Source organism: Nannospalax galili, unplaced genomic scaffold (genome assembly GCF_000622305.1).
Source record: "Nannospalax galili isolate Female #2095 unplaced genomic scaffold, S.galili_v1.0 scaffold2377, whole genome shotgun sequence".
Lineage (NCBI taxonomy): Eukaryota > Metazoa > Chordata > Mammalia > Rodentia > Spalacidae > Nannospalax > Nannospalax galili.
The window spans coordinates 207,191-226,691 of NW_008340163.1; the positions used below are offsets into that span (position 1 = coordinate 207,191).

Here is a 19,501-nt window from a genome sequence, read left to right on the forward strand (position 1 = left end):
AGGGGGGACCTCCCTGAGGCTTTTTTTTTTTTTTTTTCTAGATCTTTCTGGAGTTTTTTAATCTTATCTTGGACAATTCCAGACTTGTTGGCATAAAAGCAGCATTTTTCCTGTAAAAATAAGCATATCCCTCCCTTTTCGGCAGTCAGTAAGTCTAATCCGTCCTATTTTGTAAGACCACCTCAGCCAGGGAATCTAACTGTTTTTGGATGTCTAGGATGGTATCAGAGAGAAGTTGTACATCATGGATTAATTGTAGGGAGAGTTTCCTGTGCATATGAGTGGCCACTCCGAACCCTGCGGTCCCTCTGGTTATTCCTGCAGTTATTCCTAAGCCCACCAATAGGGGGATCATTTGAATTGCTCTTTTGCTCCTACCTCCTATATAATCAAAGGAAGGAATAGGGAGGGGCTCACCGCCCGGTATAATGTCTATGTCCGGAAACAAGATGGCAAGGGGACAAAGGCCTGTCCAGTTGGCTGGCAGGAAGCTGTGGGCCCACCCTCCTCCACAAACCAGGATCATACCAGCAGGGGGGCAGGAATCAATGTTAGTCAATGTGGAGATATTTGAGCCACAGGATGTAAAGGGAACACTTCCCACATCAACCCGAGAGGTGTTAGGATAGGGTGAGGCCCAAACGCAGAAGCCAGGTGATATTGGTAGGGGCTGAACCTGGATGGGGGGAATTAAGGCACAATTATGCGGTGAGATGAAATCTCTTGTACCAGAAGAGTTAACAATCACTGCAATGGGTCGGGGGGGCCTGACAGACAGAGCCAACAATCCTCAGCTAACTGAGGGGCAGTTTGATTTAGTAACGAGAGGGTTAGCTCCAGTAGGTTCTGGGTCTGGGGATCAAGATCTAGCTCTCCCATGTCATCTGGGATTGCCAATGGGTGATAACTGAGCTCAGGGTATAAAGCTTGGATCATTTGTTCTATTTTTTTGTGGACCCTTAACTCTTGGACTTTATCCTGGACACCACCACCATCAGAATATCCAATGGGAGCCTCCAGTTTCCAGCACACCGATTCCCCAGGTATACCATAACATTGGGAGGATGGTAAATTTCTTCCTTCAATGGGGACTGGGGTTCTATGTTCCCTGACTCCCGTCCAATAGGTTTTATTATTGGAGGGATTAGAACATTGTTGGGCCATTTGGTAACAGAAAGCGTGCATGGTTGGATAAAATGAGGAACAGGGACAAGGGCCTGGATTGCCATTAATAATGGGAATAATCTTAGGTTTAAGAATACAGACCCAGCTCTGGTGTCTGACTGACGGATTGTATGGATTGAGGTTGAACACTAGGTGGGCCTGACGGTCTCCACAATCTGCCTTTTGAGTAACCAATCCCTGTTGGAAGTTGTAGGCCTTATAAGTTCCACACTGACAATCACAGGGCTTCCTAAATTTGGCATCCATTTGTCTTGCTACAGCATTGGGATCTCCAAATCCTTGATGGCTGGGTGGGATGGACATTAGAAATATTAGGGATGATTTGGAGAGAAAAAAAGGTAAGAATATATGTGGAGAGGGAACCAGGGCCCAGCGGCCCCTTGGCCATCACCCAGTTGATGGCCAGCAGAAAAAGGGGGATGATGATTATTGTCCTATTATTGGCCATTTATGGTACTTTTTGTAGGTTGGTTACCAGATCCTGTATGACGATAGTAATGATGAAGATGGTGATGGCCAAGGCAGCAGTGATGAGCACAGCAGCGAGAACTTTTCAACCAGGATTTTCCATTCCCGGAGGGCCCGGTCTGTCTTGGTTGTCCTGAGGGGAAAAACAGAGGAGCCATCCTCAGGGATGAATCATTCCCTGGATAGATTATCATCATGGTCCCCTTGTTGGGGTAAATATTTAATATCTCTCGCCGGAACCCACAGGGGTCTTTTTTCATTTTGAGGGAAAATACATCCAAACCTTCTTCCTGCTATAAAAAGCAGGTCTTGTCCTCTCCATGCTTTTGTGAGTGGGTCTCTCCATCTGACCAAAATGGAGCTATAGCTGGTAGATGAGGACCAATGTTTTTGGAAGGGGGACAAATACTTGTCTTCTTTGGAAAAATTTAGAATATTTAAGGTAAATAGGCCTTTTTTAGTTGATCATGAGGAGGCAGGGACTCCCCCTTTTGTTTTTGTAATTGATGTTTTAAAGTTTGGTTGGCTCTCTCTACAATGGCTTGTCCCCTAGGATTGTAGGGGATGCCTGTGGAGTGTTGGATTTTCCATGTTTGGAGGAATTTAGTAAATGGCTTGCTTGTGAAGCAAGGGCCATTGTCTGTCTTGATTTGGTTGGGTAACCCAAGGGTGGCAAAGCACTGTAATATATGACTAATTGCATGTCTGGATTTTTTTCCAGCATGGGCAATCGCCCAGCAGGCGTGTGAAAATGAATCGACAGGAAGATATACTTTAATTTTTCAAAGGGGGCATAATGTGTGACATTGGTTTGCCATAAATGGTTGGGTCAGAGGCCTCGGGGGTTGACTCCCACATTTTGGAGTGGGAGAACTTGAAGGAAGGGCTGACAGGATCGGCATGCGCGAATGATTTTTTTTAAGTCTTTAACCGCCACCTGAGGAAATTTTTGTCTAAGTCCCCTCCAGTTGACATGTGTCAATTGGTGGAATTGAGTAGCCTCAGAGATTGTGTAGCCCTGGCAAGAAGAGGTCAATTGATCAGCTATTTTATTTCCCTCTGAGAGGAATCCTGGCGTTTTGATGGCCTCTAAGATGTTGAAGGTATATTGGATTTAATCTGAGTTTAGAGTACGGGCTTGAATCATTAGAGGGGATATAGGATTGGAGTCCAACCTAATGTGAGCCTCCACTAGGTGGGGCAGTAAATTAACCACATATAGGCTGTCTGAGAATAGGTTGAAAGGCCCAGATACGGAGACCAACGCCATGACAACAGCAAAGAGTTCTTTAAATTGTGGCGATCCCTCAACCTGGTGGGAGACTGGTTTAATGGGTACAGGAGCTTGTCCCTGCTTTAGGGGAGGATAAATGACCAGGGAGGCTCCTAGACACCCTCCATCAGTAAACACAGTTAGGAATTCAGGATTGGGTTGAGAAAGAAAAAGTCTAGGGGGCTCCCACTCCAACCTCGAGAAGGAGCTCATCCACTTATAGGGGCCATAGTGGCAGTCAATTTTGTCAAAAAAATCCCTCCAAGCCAGCGCGATTCTCTCGTTGTTTCTATGAAGCCATGTAAAATCTGTCGATCTATAGGGGGTAATAATGGTATGAGGCTCAATGCCAAACAGCCGGACTGCTGTGTCCCTACCCTTGATAATGCAATCAGCAATTTGGTTGACCATGGAATAAACTCGAGGAGTTCCACCCACAGATAAGTGGATCCATTGTAATGGCTCGACCTCTTGTGCCAAGAGGGCGGTACACAGTGCGTTTCCAATGAAAAGACAAAGAGATATGGGGGCATTAGGTTCAAATCTCTTTAGGGTGGCCTCATTTATGGATTGTTGGATTTTAGCCAGAATTTGTAGGCACTGGGGTGATAACTTTACCCTGGAGGTTGTCAAGGCCTTGCAAGAGGTCAAACAAGGGAATTAACTCCTCAGTAGATATAGGAATCCAAGGTCTAAGCCAATTGATCTCTCCAAGTAGCTTTTGAAGCTGAGGGAGGTTGAAGGTATCCTGAGTGGTAAGTTGTGGCTTGCTAGGTGACACAGTATCAAGTGAGAGAGAGGCTCCCAATATCTTTAGTGGCGGGACAGTTTGGATTTTGTCCGAGGCCACGTTGAAATTATGGTTCTGTAATAGGGCTATACATTCAGAAATTAGGCCATGAAGGTCATTGGGATCCGGACTCCCCAAGATTATATCATCCATATAAATATAAAATAGAACATCTGGCCTCTTGATCATAGAGGCAAAGATATGGCTCAAATAATACTGACAAATGGCAGGGCTGTTAGCCATGCCCTGTGGCAAAACAGACCATTCAAACCTCAAGTCTGGCCCTCTGAAGTTTAATGAGGGCACTGAGAAGGCAAATTTTTCTGTGTCTTTTGGGTGTAGAGGTATTGAGAAAAAACAGTCCTTAATATCTATGGTGGCTAGGGCACAGGAGGCAGGGATAGAGGGGATCCAGGGCATTCCCCTCTGGGGGGTGCTCATAGGGGCCATTCTTTTATTGATCTCCCTCAAGTCCTGGAGGAGTCTCCAGGTCCCATTGCTTTTTCTTATAACAAAAACAGGTGAGTTCCAGGGGCTAGGAGAAGGTTTAATATGGCCAAGATCTAATTGGCCCTGAACTAACTGATGGAGTTGTTGTAGTTTGTTAGAGGGTAGAGGCCACTGCTCAACCCATACAGGGTCTCCTGAGATCCAAGTAATTGGGAACGACGGAGGCTGAGCAGTGGCCCTTAGGATTGGGGGTGCACCCGGGGGTGTCTTTCTAAGATGTTTAAAGTAGGGGTCATCCCTGTAATTAGCATGAGCGGCCCTCTCATCCCCAAATTGTTGTTCGAATTCCTCAGTGTCGAGGAGGTCGTTGTAGGAGGCTTTATGGTCAGTGGTAATAAAGGCCTCAGCTTCTCCCAAGATGTCCTGTCCTAAAAGATTGGCAGTTAAGCCAGAGACCACAAGAGGGCACACCTCTCCACGACTTCCATTGAGATCAATCCAGGGCAGCCATGTGGCCATTTCCCACAATGTGGATTGTCTGCCCATGCCCAGTAGGGATGGGCCAGGCACCAGCTGCCAGGAATGTGAAACTTCTTCTTTTCTAATTACTGTGTGATCCACACCAGTATTAATGAGAAATTTAAAGGTTTTACTCCCAATGGTTAAAGTCATCTTGGGCCTCAGCCCAAGGACGAGAGGAACTGTCCAGTAGGCTTGCACATGTCTCTTCCCCTTGTTTAACGGGGCTGGGAGCTGGCCCTCAAGAAGTTTAAAGACTCTCTCCGTATATTATATTTTGACCTGTAATCTTTGGCCCAATGGAAACCTTTTTTGCATTTTGGGCACAGAGTGCGGGGGGTATCCTGGGCAGGTCTGGGGTTGTCCCTGGGACATGGGTTAGGGCATTGCCAGCGGAAATGCCCTGTCTGGCCGCAATTGAAACATCGTCCCTTTTCCTGTGGGTCAGCAGGCTCCTCTCTATTCCTCCCTATGGAAGGCGTCCTTTAGCGCCTGTGTGAGGGCCTGCATCTGGGCCTGGAGGAGGGCTGACATGGCCTGGGTCTGCCCTGCTTTTGTCCCCACATCTTTAGAGGTGACTATCCATCGGCTGATGGAGCAGTCCTTAAGCCCAGCACATGCCATGCGGTGATCCGTATCCATGCCGTCCCATATGAGCATGTTAACAAACTGGTCCCGCAGCGGCCCAGGGGAAACTTTCTCTTAAGGCTCTTTTCAACTTTATCTACAAACTCATGAAGGGGCTCCCCCACCTTTTGGTATATCCCACAAACTGCAGGCTCTGTGGGACCAGAGTCTAGCTTTTGCCACGCCAGCAGGCCTAGAGCCCTAACTTGGTCAGGATATGGAGGGGGAATGGCAGACTGCTGGACCCCTGTGGCATAGGCATCAGTACTTCCTGTCAGCATGCTGAAGGTAATGGGTACTGGAAGATTGGCGGCCCGGTTAGTCTCTGCCTGTTGTCTACATTCCTCTTTATATAAAGCTGACCATTTAATAAAGAGAGGGCTAGGAAGGACAGCTCTAGCAAGATCCGTCCAGTCCCGGGCAGTGCATGGCTGGTAAACCAAGCCTTGCAACAAAGTCTCTACCCAAGGGGACCCGGGGCCATCTTCCGTGATGGCTTTCTTTAATTCTTTAATGTCTGAGGCCTCCCAGGGATACCAGATAGCTGGGCAGTGCCCCCCCCAGGTTAATGTTGATGGGATATAATTGGGGTTCCTCGAAGGGGTACTTTCTTTCAATACCATAATCAGGTGGTGCCGTCGCGCCTAGGGGGGAATTTTGGCTATCCTCCATCTCATTTTTAACAGGGGGTTTAAAGGGCTGGGGGCCACCTCAAAGGGATCTAAGGAGGGATAAAGGTTTCCCTGAGAGGTCGGTGGGCTCTCCTTCCTCTGCATGGCCTTTGGTGGGTCCTCCTTTTTTTGTGTGGCTTCCTTATCAGGATGGGGGGTAACTAACTTAGGAAACTCAGAGCAGCCCCCCCCTTATTGGGGGCCGAGGAGGGAAACAGCCCTTGAGGGCTGAGATCGTGGGGAGAACTCCCAGGGGTGGGATCTTACCCTTTTCTATCTGGGACCTTTTCGTGAGTCTCTCTACCCTGTCCCAGGTCTCCCAGTCAAAGAGATTGCTAGCGGCAACCCAGGGTGCTGTCTCATTAATGTAATCCCAGGCCTGGGTTGCTTGTTGGTCTGACAGACTGAGGCCACGACTCTTAAGCAGCAGCCTTAATGCCTCAAGAGAAGAATCTAACTTAGAATTGGCCTTCCCTATATCTTATGGGGGTCACTCACCCGCAGACCGATTGGCCTGTCAGCGAAGAATTAGCGAAGAATCACGTTGGAGTCACCAGATGTCAGTTCCGACACGCGGGGAGGGGAAAAGGAAATCCTCAGAGCCAGCCAATAATCCGTTTTTCCCCTCGGGGTTGAGCGGGATGGTGAGTGCGGGGCTCAAAAGGAACACAGAGCCGGGTGCCGAGTCAGAGCAGGAACACACTTTATTGTAGCAGGCACAGGTATTTAAAGGTAAAGTCTCACAGCGGGAAGTTTGAGCCGTGAGTGACAGTTGCTTCTGGTGTCGTGGACCTATGGGCTGAGGGGCCACTCTGTACCCAGGACTAAGGCAGGGCCAGGTGGAGCTAATCCTATGTCGGGGATGAGTTTCCCCATCCCTCCCCCTTGACCTGTGCCAGGCGCCATCTTGGTGAGAATCGAAAGTGACCAGACAGGTGGGCCGACTCTAGGTCAGGCTGTGGAGACTCCAGAACTCATAGGCCGAGGGTGTGGCTGCACTCAGGCAGCCCCGACAATATGGAATCTTACTAAAGATATCATTTATCTTTTAAATTTATCTATATTCTTGGAAATGTCTTCGTTGTTCATTTTAGAACAATAAACTGACAAAGTCACCGCAAGTAGCAAGAATTCACATCTTTCTAAGGGTAAACGACTCCCCAAATCAGTTTCTTGTCCCAACACCGGACAACTTAGAACAGTAAGACTATCACTGCTAAATATGGAACATACTCAATATGGCAAATTGCCTCTTGTAAAGGATAAACAATCATATTAGCCTAAAAAATTTTATGAAAGTAAACTATACATGTAATTAAACTCCAATGAAATAGATTAAGCAATTATCGAAGAAGCAACAACTATTGAACATTAACATTGGTATAAGAACTGAACTGTTTAACCTTAAAGAGCAAAGTAAGACTATTAGTCTTGTTCTAATGACTACTATGAGTTGAGATTTCTTTTCAAATTCCAAGTGAGCAGCAGACTTACACGATGGGGATCCCAAATTACACTAGTCCCTTGACTGACATGAAAATGGCTTTCTTCCTGTACCTACCTCAGTATTCACAAATGTGATTGCCTTTAAACAAACAAAAACTGTGAGCATCAGCCACCAAAATACTATTGAAAAGGTTTTTGAGCCCTTTGGATCATTTCCGAAGTGAGCCATGCAGAACTGTTTCCAAACCACACTGCCACCCTCTCAAATTCTGCCTGTTGACTTACTTTGTGGCACCGTTGCTTCTGCCTCTCAACTTATTCTCAGTAAGACTTAAAGCTATGAAAGATATGTTCATTATAGGAAATTTGAATAATAAAAACAGAAGGGAAACACCCACAATTCTACCAAATTTTTTTATCCAGGATTTTGATAAAATAATTACAAACCGAACAAGGTATTTCACATCTTTTTTCAATGTTAGAAGAAAAAAAATCTTTAAAAGGATTCATCCAGGCTTTGATAAATTTGGTTAACAAGCATGAACTGACTTAATGGTTAATTGCATCCAGAGTCTTTACTAGGAAAGCAATAGCCATATTACTTAGCCAGTACAGTGTAAATCAGAAAACTAAACACAGCAGGTGTTTCTTTTTGATAAATATCATTTTCATAGATGTGCCTATAATAGCTACCATGTATAAATAGAAAGTATATTTAAGGGTATAATCTTTATATCAACCACAATAGTAAGCTACCATTACTCTCCCTTTATAAAACATGGTCTGAAATCGAACACACAGTTGTTAGATGATAAGCTAAGAGTTTTAGAAAGTAAACCTGTTCCCTCTGCTTCCCGGGGGCTATGCTTCCCACTACAGCCTACCAGCCCATCTTAATCTGCACAGCTAGGCCTGTGGCTAAGCTCTTGAAATCCTCATTCCTTCCTCTTTTTAAAATTCATATCAATAATGTTGAGCACAGCTAGGTATATTAAACTGTTTCTATGATTATTTTGCCCAAACAAAGCCCTAAATTCAGGATTATTTCATTAGATGCAGAAACTCTTTTAAGGTTATTTGTACATATTGTCAATTGCTATCTCAGTGGGGTTATCCAAATTATAATTCAATCAGCAGAGTAGGAGAACCTTGAACTTCATTGTTCCCTCCATAAAAATCTTGGTTCACTTAATATATGAAAAATGATTCTTCACTGTTCATTTTTATCTCTTATCCACCAGGTTTTAACACATGAAGTGTCCATTCTACAGAATGAACTGTACATACAGGCTAAGTCCTTGAACTAAAAGCTGTGGGAGTAGCAATCAGGCCTTTATTTCCCTTTATTCACCAGAGTCATCCAACTCTGACTCTAAGTCAAACACCGTAAGATGAAAGACCTCAAAGAGTCATGGATAAGAACGACAGACACATAAACACAAAATACAGAACAGAGTGGCCAGCAATGTGACCAAAACAAGAGGGGGAGGTCCTGGAAGCCTTTTTGGGCATGCTAAGTCCTGAGCTCTGAGCTGAAGTAAAGCAAAATGTAGCCATCCCTGACTAGCACACCTCAGTGGGGTTTTTTTTAATTATTTTTTTTTCATTACAGCTTTAACATATTCCGTAACAATTTCCAGAGCAAGGATACATCTCTTTCAAAAGTGGCTATAAATTTTTAGGTTCACAGTTGAATTAATACAGTTATACAATATTGAACTCAGTATAAACCCTGTAAAACATAAAATTGAATGAGTTTTTGACCTTTAAAAAAAGATCTCCATTTCCAAAGGTATAATTTGTCCAAGCCTACATTTTCCAAGTGTTTAACCACAAATTTTCTGTGTTCCTAAAATACTGTGATACCTCACTGAGCACTTACCATTCCATTTTAAAATATGCTGTTTCCTACATTTTTAATGCTACTAACACTTAGATGTTTATACATGTCTTTAATCTAATCTCTATGTATCTGATTCTTACTAGTCACAGTCAGTTACACTCAGATCCTTGGCACCTGAGTATGTGTATAAAGTCATCAAGTAGATGTCAATGGTAATGTTTATCACCTCTACTAACATGAAGTAAATTTTTATGCTTCCTCCTCAAATATGGCTTTTTTTAATTTGCTGATTTTTTTGTATGTATATCATATAGAACATTCCAACAATTTTATTCATCTATACACCCACTTCCCAAATGGCACCCTCCCATAGCGCCCCCCACTACAGCCCATATACTCTGTCATCTCTTTTACTGTCCACTGTGTTGTTGGCACCCCCAGCCAGTCCCCAGAGCTTGTCCATCTGCTGAATCTAGTCAGCCTATCTAGAGATCCTTGTTTTAGGAAGATCAGCTGTTCCTCATCTAGCAGCAATCTCGTCAATATTCCTTTAGATAAGATTGGGGTCTGCTGTTCATTTTCCCAGTTCTATGCTGGGTTACTGTCTGGGAGTCTTTTGGGACACCCTGGCCAATAACTCAAGGGAAGGTATCTCTTGTCTGGCATTGTTTCTTGTTATGTAGCCTTTAGCTATACATATGGACTCTAATATATGCCTAGGCAAGGTTTATTTGAGAGCATTTGGTCTTTGCCCAAGCTTTATCTACATGGCACATGGTAATTAAAAGTACCAGACTGATGGAACTAACTTCTTGAATGTTTAACAGCCATACTATGAGGCCTATACTAATTTGGACAGAGGGACATAAAAGACAGTTTTTGCTCCTTTGCCTCCTAGGTTGACTAAGTTCCAGGGGACTATGAGCATCTCTCAAAATGTCCCGTAACTGTGGTGAGTCACCAGTCCTCCTGATCAAGGAGGCTATGGAGACCCCACCAGATGGACTTGAACCAGTGTCCAGTCTACAAAGAGGAGGGTCAACACAGAGGAAACATTTCCTCCATGCTTCCAAGTGAAGCCAGCCATGGTTGAGCAGGACCTTTGACTTACCTTCATAGGCAGAACTCGTAAAAGAATGGAGCCAGGGGCTTCTCCCAAGCCCATGTTATCCCTGAGGACCAGATCCTCAAACATCTTAAGAGTGAAAATAAAGTGGTTTATCTGGGCCAACTGTAGGGTCTTAAACACCCAAAAGGAAAGTATAACGAAAGATTAATGAGGTCAACACAATTTTTTAAGACTCCATACATATAGCTAAAGGCTACGTAACAAGAAACCTCAGTGTTCTTTCACCAGAGCAGCTGAAACACTATTGCACTTGTCTCCATGCGTTTCACTGGGTTGAATGTCTTCATAGGGATATACATTTGTTCAATTAGATTTTAATCCTAGCTACAAAGCCATTTCCTCCTATTCCTCCTATTTTTCCCTCTTGACATTTACATATGTGAATTATCCTTTTGAATGTGTAAAGTGAAGTTCCCTGGGAAAGCTACACCTTTGTTGAGGACTCTGCAAGTTGATTTCAAGTTCTGCGACCGTTTAGAGTTGGAAAGCTGCAGATCAAAAGCCAAAATTATCTTGGCCTATCTTTAATCCTCTTAATATCCACTTATCACCCACCTCTCATCTGATCTAACATTCTATCAACTACCAGGTAAAACCTTTGGAATCTATTAACTTAGTTGATTATTAGCTTACCAACTCAAAAGCCAAGAAGGCCATCACACAGCATTTGGAATGCAGCAGAGATTTCCCTACCTTGCTTATAGCTTGTGTACTGTGATGACCCCACTAATGGATTTAGAAGATGCATTGATTTATGGCTGTCTTTTGTTCTGTAGTAATATAAATTCATATAACTGCTTCCATTATGGTCACTAGGGCAACTTGAGTCCTTGGTCCCCCAAGCTGTGGTCACGCATGTTTACCTCAGAAGAAACGCTCTCTTACCCCTTTGGAATGAGAGCTGAGTTTTGCAATGACCATTGTAAAAACACTGTTCACCACGGGTTCATGAGAAAGGTTAAAAGGAAAGGAAGTAATATAAGTGTTGGTGAAGTACATGGATAACAGGAACGTGCTTAGAGGCTGGAGAAATCGGTATAGTCACTTTGGAAAGCGGTTGGCAGACCATAATAAACCAGTTCTCACATAGCCTGACTCAGCAATTCCACTCTTGGGTACACAAGTACAGGCATCTGCTCACCAAATGGCATTTTTTCCACTAAAGTGGCACTATTCAGTTGCTCCTAATTAGAAAATACACAAATGCTTATCAACAGTAGAACAGATAAACTTATCGGTATGATCACATGAAGGCGATGTTAAAGGCAGAGTCGGATTTTTGAAAAAGTTGTTACTGTACGAGTATTCTATAAAGTATAAAAATATGCAAAACTGTTGTTCTTTTAGGAAATAGGAAAGGGAACAGGAAAGGACATGAAAGGTGCTTCCTCTGGATGCTGGTAAGGTTTTTTCCTGAGATACTGATACAGTTGTACTTTTTTCTGTATGCATATTACACTTAATACTTTCTTGTGAGAAAGGATGCTGCAATGTAGCCCAGGCTGGCCCCAAACATGAGATCCTCCTGCCTCCTCTTCCTCTTTCCAAAAGAAAAATTGTTTTAAAAGCTGGAAAATACTGATTATGTTTAAAGTTTTTAAAACCGTCCACAATTCCATTATCCAGGCAACTGCTTAAATTAATACATTGAATTCCTTCCTGCCAGTTTCCTAGAGCCTGTGCACACTTGGTTCTTCTTTAGCCTTCTCCTTGATTTTTATCCAACCACAGAACTACTGGGTCAACAGCATTTTTTAAGAACTGAGTTCGTTGTTTCCCCCCAGAAACGGTGCACCAATTTACAGCCCCACTGGCACGGTGTGAGTGCGCGGTGTGGCCCAGTCCCCAGTAGTTTCTAGTGATCGGTTTAAGACGGCGGGGCTTAAGGCACGGCTAAGGGAGCTGCCATTTCAACACAGCTGCGCCTCGCTAGCTCCGGAAGCCTCCGGAAGCCGGGCCTACGCGCCAGGTTCCCAGCGTCTGGCGCAGCCCGGTAGCCGTGGGAACCGCGGCACATCTCGGCGCCCGCTGAGCAGCGGAACCTGAGGGGCGACGGGAGGCCAGGCATGGAGCTGCCAGACCCCGTTCGTCAGCGCCTGGGCAATTTCAGCCGGACGGTGTTCCGCGACTCGACCCGCACCGGGCCGGAGTCCAGTGAGGCTGCGGGTGAGTGGCACAAGGGTGTGGCTCGTGGTCGAGCCGCGCAGGCCTTGCCCGGGTCAAAAATGGCGGCTTCGCCTTCAGCCCGGGTGTCGCTGCTCCGCCGTGGCACCTTCCTGTGTAGGAAGCTGGAGCCCTCGTGTCCGCGAGGCGGGCGGTCGCGTGCTCCAGCCCACCGGTTCCCACCATCTCTGATGGCTGACTGGGAAAGCATCCTCCACTCGGCCGGCGTCCCAATCCCCGTCCCTGCCTTGTCGGTCTTTTCCTGCCCTCCTGGAACCAGATCCCGCGGTGCTTCCTCCGCCGCCTTTACTGCTTCCGTCGCAGATCACACCCATATTCCTTTTTCCACGCGTGAACTCTTTCAGGGAATAGGACCTTTTTGCTTCCGCTTGGTTTGGACTATTTTTTAAAAGATCATTAGAAAGCAAAGTCACCTCCCATAGTTGCATTTTATCATCTGGTCATTTGCCCAGTCCCCAAACGTGGCCGCTTTGTTATTTCGAAAAACCTGGAAAATTGTGTTTCCATGTTTCTGACTCTAAGGGTGAGCCTTGACAGGCTCTAAAATCTGATAATACAAGGTGTCTGAAGTCAGTAGATGGATACTGAAAAATGTCAAATAATATTTTACAGTCTGTAGGCTGCTACAGCAGCCTTAAACAGTGATGTATGGACATGGCTGGATAAAACTAAGGACATTGAAACTTGAATTTTATATGACTTCCACCTGTCACAAAGTATTTTTTCCCAACCATTTAAGCATGAGAAGAGCTGTTTTAAGTTCGCTGCCTGTGCCAATACAGGTGGTTGGTCTGCAAAGTTTGCCTGTCCAAATATAATGCTTTAAATTTCATTTACAGACCTCAACTTGAAATTGTAAAATTTAATAAATCACATCTTGTACTTTCATGATTCTTTCACATATTAACAATTTTGCAACTGAATAAATTTAATCTGTTGAAGTCAAACAGATCAGCACATCCACAGCTGATCAAAATTCCTTGCAATTTTTTTTTCCAGCATTGGAAATTGAACCTAGAACTTTGATAGTCTAAGTAGCCACTCTATCACTGAGATCCCCACAGCCTTAATAAAAACAAAACAAAACAGACAAAGAAAACTTTATTTTGTAGGACATTCACTAAGTGCCCAGACTGGCCTGAAATTTACTTCTAGTTCAGACTAGCTTTGAACTTTGAATATTCCTGCCTCAGTCTCTTTGTAAAGATTTGACTACAGTTTCTGCTCTAACCAATGTCCTATTATTTTCCCATGTTTTCTTCTTGGTGGATCTGAAGTAAGTTTGATTATACTGTAATAAGTTTATATCATGCCACATCCACAGCTGATCAAGAATTGTACTCTTAGGAAAAAAAAATCCTAGGCTAGTGAATTTTTTTCAGACTTAACAGATTTTAAAAATTCATTCCTGTAGCAGGGGTAATTTAATAAATTAGGATATGCAAAAGGAGATCACACTAATCAGGCATAATCTTGAAGGTAAAGGAGATTGTTTTGCTGTGAGAGACCATGATTATTTCTAATATTTTAAGGTATTAAATATTAAATTTTTTAAACACGGAGAAAAAGAAAAAAATGTTTCAAAGAAATTCATATTGATCTTTCTAAAACTCGTACATTTAGACCAACTAATTTAAAATATATGCCCATTTTTAAAATGTAGTTAAATGTAGAATGTAGGGCTTCATTTTAAAAATCAAATTCTTAGTTGCAGGCACTTCTTCCTTACCTGATAGCAAAGGGGATTGGGTCAGCTAAACAGAGCTCGTGTCACAAATGGCTCCCCTGGTGAAATCCTCATGATAGTATGCTTTCAGAAGCTCGTTCTTCCTGCTTATGTTGCTTGGTATTCAGATTATGTAAAGCAAGATAATAGATTGTGAGCAGGAAACGGTCTGTGCTTACCTTGAGACTGTATGTAGTTGTAGAAGATGGCACTGTTGGATGGGTACCCATTAAGTGTGACAGCCACAGTGGTCAAGGAAATATTTGCAATATTTCTAATCCTCATGAGCAGCCTGTGAGGAGTTCTAATGTTATCACTGCAGAGATGATTAAGTTAGTGCTCAGAACGGTCAACTAATTTATCTCAACTCTGGTGTCCAGATTCATTTGGATTCTAAAGGCCATGTCTTCAGTGCACCACACTACGTCTTGGGTGAGGAGTAAGATTCTTGCCAGTACTTCTTATACACAGTGTAGAGTGATAAATACCTGAAGGGGAAAGAGATTTCTGCTGGGGTGGGAAAATATGATCAAGGAAGGATTTGAGGGGAAAGTGGCACTAGATTGGGTATTGAGGAATGTAGAGGGTTAGGATGTGCTGAAAGGAAGAGCATATGTATCTATAGTTTAAGGGCAGTTATCATATGAGAGTTTACCCATAAGAGATTCATTTTATAGAACTCTTACATAGTGCCCTAAAGGAGCAATGATAATCATCTGTTCTTAGGATTTCATACTGACATTCCTTTTTTGGATTTTTCGAGATAAGGCTCCATACGTAACCCAGGCTGGCCTCAAACTCCCTACGTAGCTTGGACTAGCCTCAAACTTGCTATTCCCCTACCTCAGCCTCCGACAGGATGACAGGAATGTACCTCCACACCCAGCTGATACTCCATATTTAATCTAAACAAATAGTGTACAAAAACGTCAGTAAACTGTAATGATGAAATAAGTAAATAATATGAAACATACTCCCCAGATAATCAATATTTGAAGTAAAAGATATTATGGTGACTATTCCTTATAGTATTAATGATTATAAATAGGTCTAACATTTGGAGTTTTATTGAGCCAATATTATTGATTCTCGGAATAAAAATATTTACAGGGCATTGAACAGGATTACAAATTTGTCCTTTTTTTGTTTCTTCTGTAGATAATGAAATGGTCTCCAGTTTGCCACTGCAGATGTCACTTTATTTTAACACTTACTTTTTCCCACTGTGGTGGGTGAGCTGCATCATGATGCTTCACATGAAGGTAAGTCTATGCCTCGCTACTGCTGTTCTTCCCTCACATGACATGGCCAGGAAAAGTTCTTAAAACTTTGATTCTGGGGGCTGTAGAGATGGCTCAGCCATTAAGAACTGGCTGTTCTTGCAAAGGACCTGGATTTGGTTACCAGCACCCACATGGCAGCTGACTGTCCATAACTCTAGTTCCAGGGCATCTGACACTCTCTTCTGGCCTCCATAGGCATTACAGACACAGGTGCACTCACATACATGCAAGCAAAGCACTCATTCATACAAAATTAAATTGATTAATTAAAAAAATTTCTATTCCAGGCAGGTGTTGCTTTCTACAAAATTTTATAAACATGTTTTACTTTAAAAAATTTATTTTTATTTTATGTGTATGAGTGTATTGCCTCCATATATGTAAGTGTACCTGTGTTGTGCAGTGCCCACAGAGGTCAGAAGAGGGCATCGGATCCTCTGGAACTGGAGCTCCAGATGGTTGTTAGCTACCATGTGGGTGCTGGGAAACAACCTCTTAACCTCTGAGCCATCTTCTCCAGCCCCATGTTTTGCTTTTTGTTTTTAGTATTCGGTCTTGCCTGATTACTACAAATTCATTGTGATCACTGTTATCATCCTAATAACCTTGATTGAAGCTATCCGGTTGTACCTGGGCTACTTGGGTAACCTGCAGGAGAAGGTAGGCTCGTCTTCCTTTCTTTCAGTGCTGCACATCAGTTCAGTAAGTACAAGGCAGGGAGGGGTGGTAGGAGCGCTGGCCTGGGCCAAAGGCCTAGCTCCAACTTGGGGACTTCCGTCTCTGCTTAATCTTTTGAGCTCTGGTTTCTTCATATATATAAGACAAGGAAAATAATACTTAATGAGTTAATTGAGGTTAGGTGAACTGATATAAAGTATCTGAACATAGTAAACACTAGCAATTGGTAAGCTTTCTTCTTAATCTTGAAAATATTTGGTCAATAGTAGAGAAGGGAGTCAGCCAGAGTAGGAGAGGATGAGGGAGGAGGATGGGGGTAAATATGATCACAGTACATTTGGTACTTGTATGTATTTGCAAAAAAAAAATGTGTCTGTTTAGATCCTTGAGAGAAGAGAGATCCACTTCCTATGCCAGGCCTCTGTTTACAAAATCATCAATTTGCTTAAGTATTTACAGTTTCTAGAGTATTAAAATAGTTCTGTGGTTTGCTAGGTCCATCATAATTAAGCCAACCAGTATATCTTGCTGTATTTCTTAACTTTTTTTTTGGAGCAGGGTCTCCTTGTAGTCCCAGCTGGCCTGGAACTCACTATGTAGATTAGGTTGGCCTGAAACTCACAGAGATCCTCCTGCCACCGCCTCCCAGGTGCTGGGATTGAAGGTGTGCCCTACTGTGCCCGGCCCTTCTTGCCATTTCTTCAGCCAGTCACTCATTCCAGGGTGATATGTTGATTCCCAGTTATGCTGGTGCTTCCCAGGTTAGACTGTCACCTCTTTCCTTGTCCTTTTTTGAAAAAATTTTATTTGTATGTGTGTACACATGAGTCCAGTGCCCTTGGAGGTTAGAAGAGGGCATTGGATCTCCTGGAGCTGGAGTTAGAGGTGGTTATGAACCATCAGATAAGGGTACTGGAACCAAACTGGAGTCCTCTGGAAGAGCAGTAAATGCTTTTAACTGCCAAAACATTGCTCCATCCCTGTCCCTGTCCTTCTTTGAACAACTTTAAAAGTTGAACATCCTTGAAGTCTTTCTTTCACCTACTCTAACACTATCTCTGTGGCATTTAATCTGTACCTTTAAATGTTGCATTCCAGGGGGTGGAGAGGTAGTTCAGTGGTTACAACACTTGCGCTCTCGAAGAGGATTGGGTTTTGGTTCCCAGCACCCACATGGCAATCCCAGTAGATCCGATGCCCTCTTCTGGCCTCCACAGGCATTGAATGCATTACATGCATTCAGGCAAAACAATACACATAAAAATATTTTTTGTTTGTTTTTCAGACAGGGTCTCCCTCCAGCCACAGCTGTCCTGGAGCTAACGATGTAGACTAGGCTGGTCTTGAAGACAGAGATCCACTTGCCTCTGTCTCCCAAGTGCCGGGATTAAAGGTGTGTGCCACCATGCAACACAAAATAATTTTTTTTCATGTTGCATTTCAATTTTTGCTGAAGTATAAGTTGTCTCACATTGTTTTTCTCATCTAGATAGCTCTCTAAGGGCAAGGCCCATGGAATGCTTCTTTTGAATTACTCAGTGTACTGTAGTCATTGTAGTACTGAGTACCTGTTTGTGTGCATAACAAAAAGCTATATTTTCCTGATCTTACAACTCTTGATGTGTCTCTGCAGGTTCCTGAGCTGGCTGGCTTTTGGCTTTTGAGCCTTCTACTGCAGTTGCCTTTAATTCTTTTCTTGCTCCTTAATGAAGGCCTAACAAATCTGCCCTTGGAGAAGGCAGTACACATCATCTTCACTGTCTTCCTTACTTTCCAAGTCATTTCAGCATTTCTAACTTTGAAGAAAATGGTCAATCAGTTGGCAGCTCATTTCCACCTCCAAGACTTTGACCACCTGTCTGCAAAAGGAGATGTGAGAAGGATGAGGTCATGTATAGAAGAGCTTTGATCCAGTACTGCTGAGTGGTAGTCTGAAAGATGATTCTAGAAGACCGAGAGAGCTTCAGAACATCTGTGGTGGAGCATGAGCAAAGGGGGGTTGTATACTCTAGCTCTGAGCTTCCCCTGGAGGCAGTGATGAGACCGCACATGGGATGTGAACGCAGTACATCAAACCCAAAGTCTAGATGTCCAGCTGATGCAGAATCTCTTGATTTTGCTGCTGTAGGATTTTCAGGTGTTTACATGTCTGTCTATTGCTGACTGTAGCCTACCAGCTTTTCTGTAATGTTTCTAGTTATAATCTAGAACTAGAAATCTGTATATTTCTTTTAACCTTGTCAGTTATGGGCTGTGATGTTTCTTGAAGCATATGGAAATGCTTGCTAGTCAGTATGCTTATGCATTAGACTATATTTATAAACCAAGAGACCAAGTTTTCATGTGTGCTAGTGCTAAATTCTAAATCTAGTCTCAGTTGTTACACGGAGATGAAGGCAGGTGGATTCTGGTATTTAGGGAATATTTTTGTCATAAAATTGTAATTTTCATAAAACCATGTTCAGTATTTGTGGCGGTGGCGGTATGCAAACTATTTTTACCATAAATTATAAACTATTTGTGTTACAGTGTCAGCAACACAGTCTACTTGTCTTGTGCAATTCTTCTGAGTTTCGAGTTTGTTTTAATTAGGGCTATAAAGGAAGCGAAGTATGAGCACCCACTATAAAGCAGGCACTGTAGGGGGCCCCATTGAGTTCATCTGTAAGGCTACTGTTCAATAAAACACTGATACATGTACATAGCCACTAAATTCACATGAAGCCTGACCCATGTTACACACGGTGAGAGCTGTACTTATGATCCTATTTGGAGCGTGTTCCCTTATGGAAAAAAAGAAACCTGTTTAAGGAAATTAAGAACAAAATTTCTTGGGCTTATCTAAACATTATTTTTAAGTGTTTATTTCGATTATCCTGAGGGATAGAATATTTAATTTTCAGGCTTTCTTCTGTCCTATAAGGAAATACACCTTTATAAGTAATGTATTTTACTGAGGGACTACTTACACTACATTAGAAATTGTCTCCAATTCTTTTATCGTAATTCATGCTTATCTTAGAATTTCCATGGTTTGCCTTATTAATTCTTTTGCCTACTTTTAAAAAATTGCTTCGGCCGTTCTATACTCCTAGTTTGAGCCCTGCGCCACTCCTAGTCTTGGGGCCCCAGACACCTGGGGAACCAATACTGCTTCCTGAACCTTCTCACCCAGACCAACTCAGTGCCTTTCTTGGGCCCCAGGAGCACCAGTTCTGATTCTAGCCCC

At 43.2% G+C, this 19,501-nt stretch overlaps 1 protein-coding gene across 1 annotated transcript; it reads left to right on the forward strand.

The window, feature by feature from the left end:
• Nucleotides 1-10,491: 10,491 nt before the first annotated feature.
• On the forward strand, nt 10,492-19,339 carry Tmem17 (transmembrane protein 17). Its single transcript, XM_008835177.3, has 4 exons — nt 10,492-12,567; nt 15,470-15,573; nt 16,141-16,254; nt 17,906-19,339. The coding sequence occupies exons 1-4, from the start codon at nt 12,468-12,470 to the stop codon at nt 18,179-18,181; spliced, it is 594 nt and encodes a 197-aa protein (XP_008833399.1). The 5' UTR covers nt 10,492-12,467; the 3' UTR covers nt 18,182-19,339.
• Nucleotides 19,340-19,501: the final 162 nt, after the last annotated feature.

Excerpts from the sequence above, each read along its gene's own strand:
- Tmem17 (XM_008835177.3), top strand. The coding sequence starts at position 12,468 with ATGGAGCTGCCAGACCCCGTTCGTCAGCGCCTGGGCAATTTCAGCCGG. Across the intron at positions 15,574-16,140 it reads TCATGATGCTTCACATGAAG|TATTCGGTCTTGCCTGATTA; the intron begins GTAAGTCTATGC and ends TTTTGTTTTTAG. Across the intron at positions 16,255-17,905 it reads TGGGTAACCTGCAGGAGAAG|GTTCCTGAGCTGGCTGGCTT; the intron begins GTAGGCTCGTCT and ends GTGTCTCTGCAG.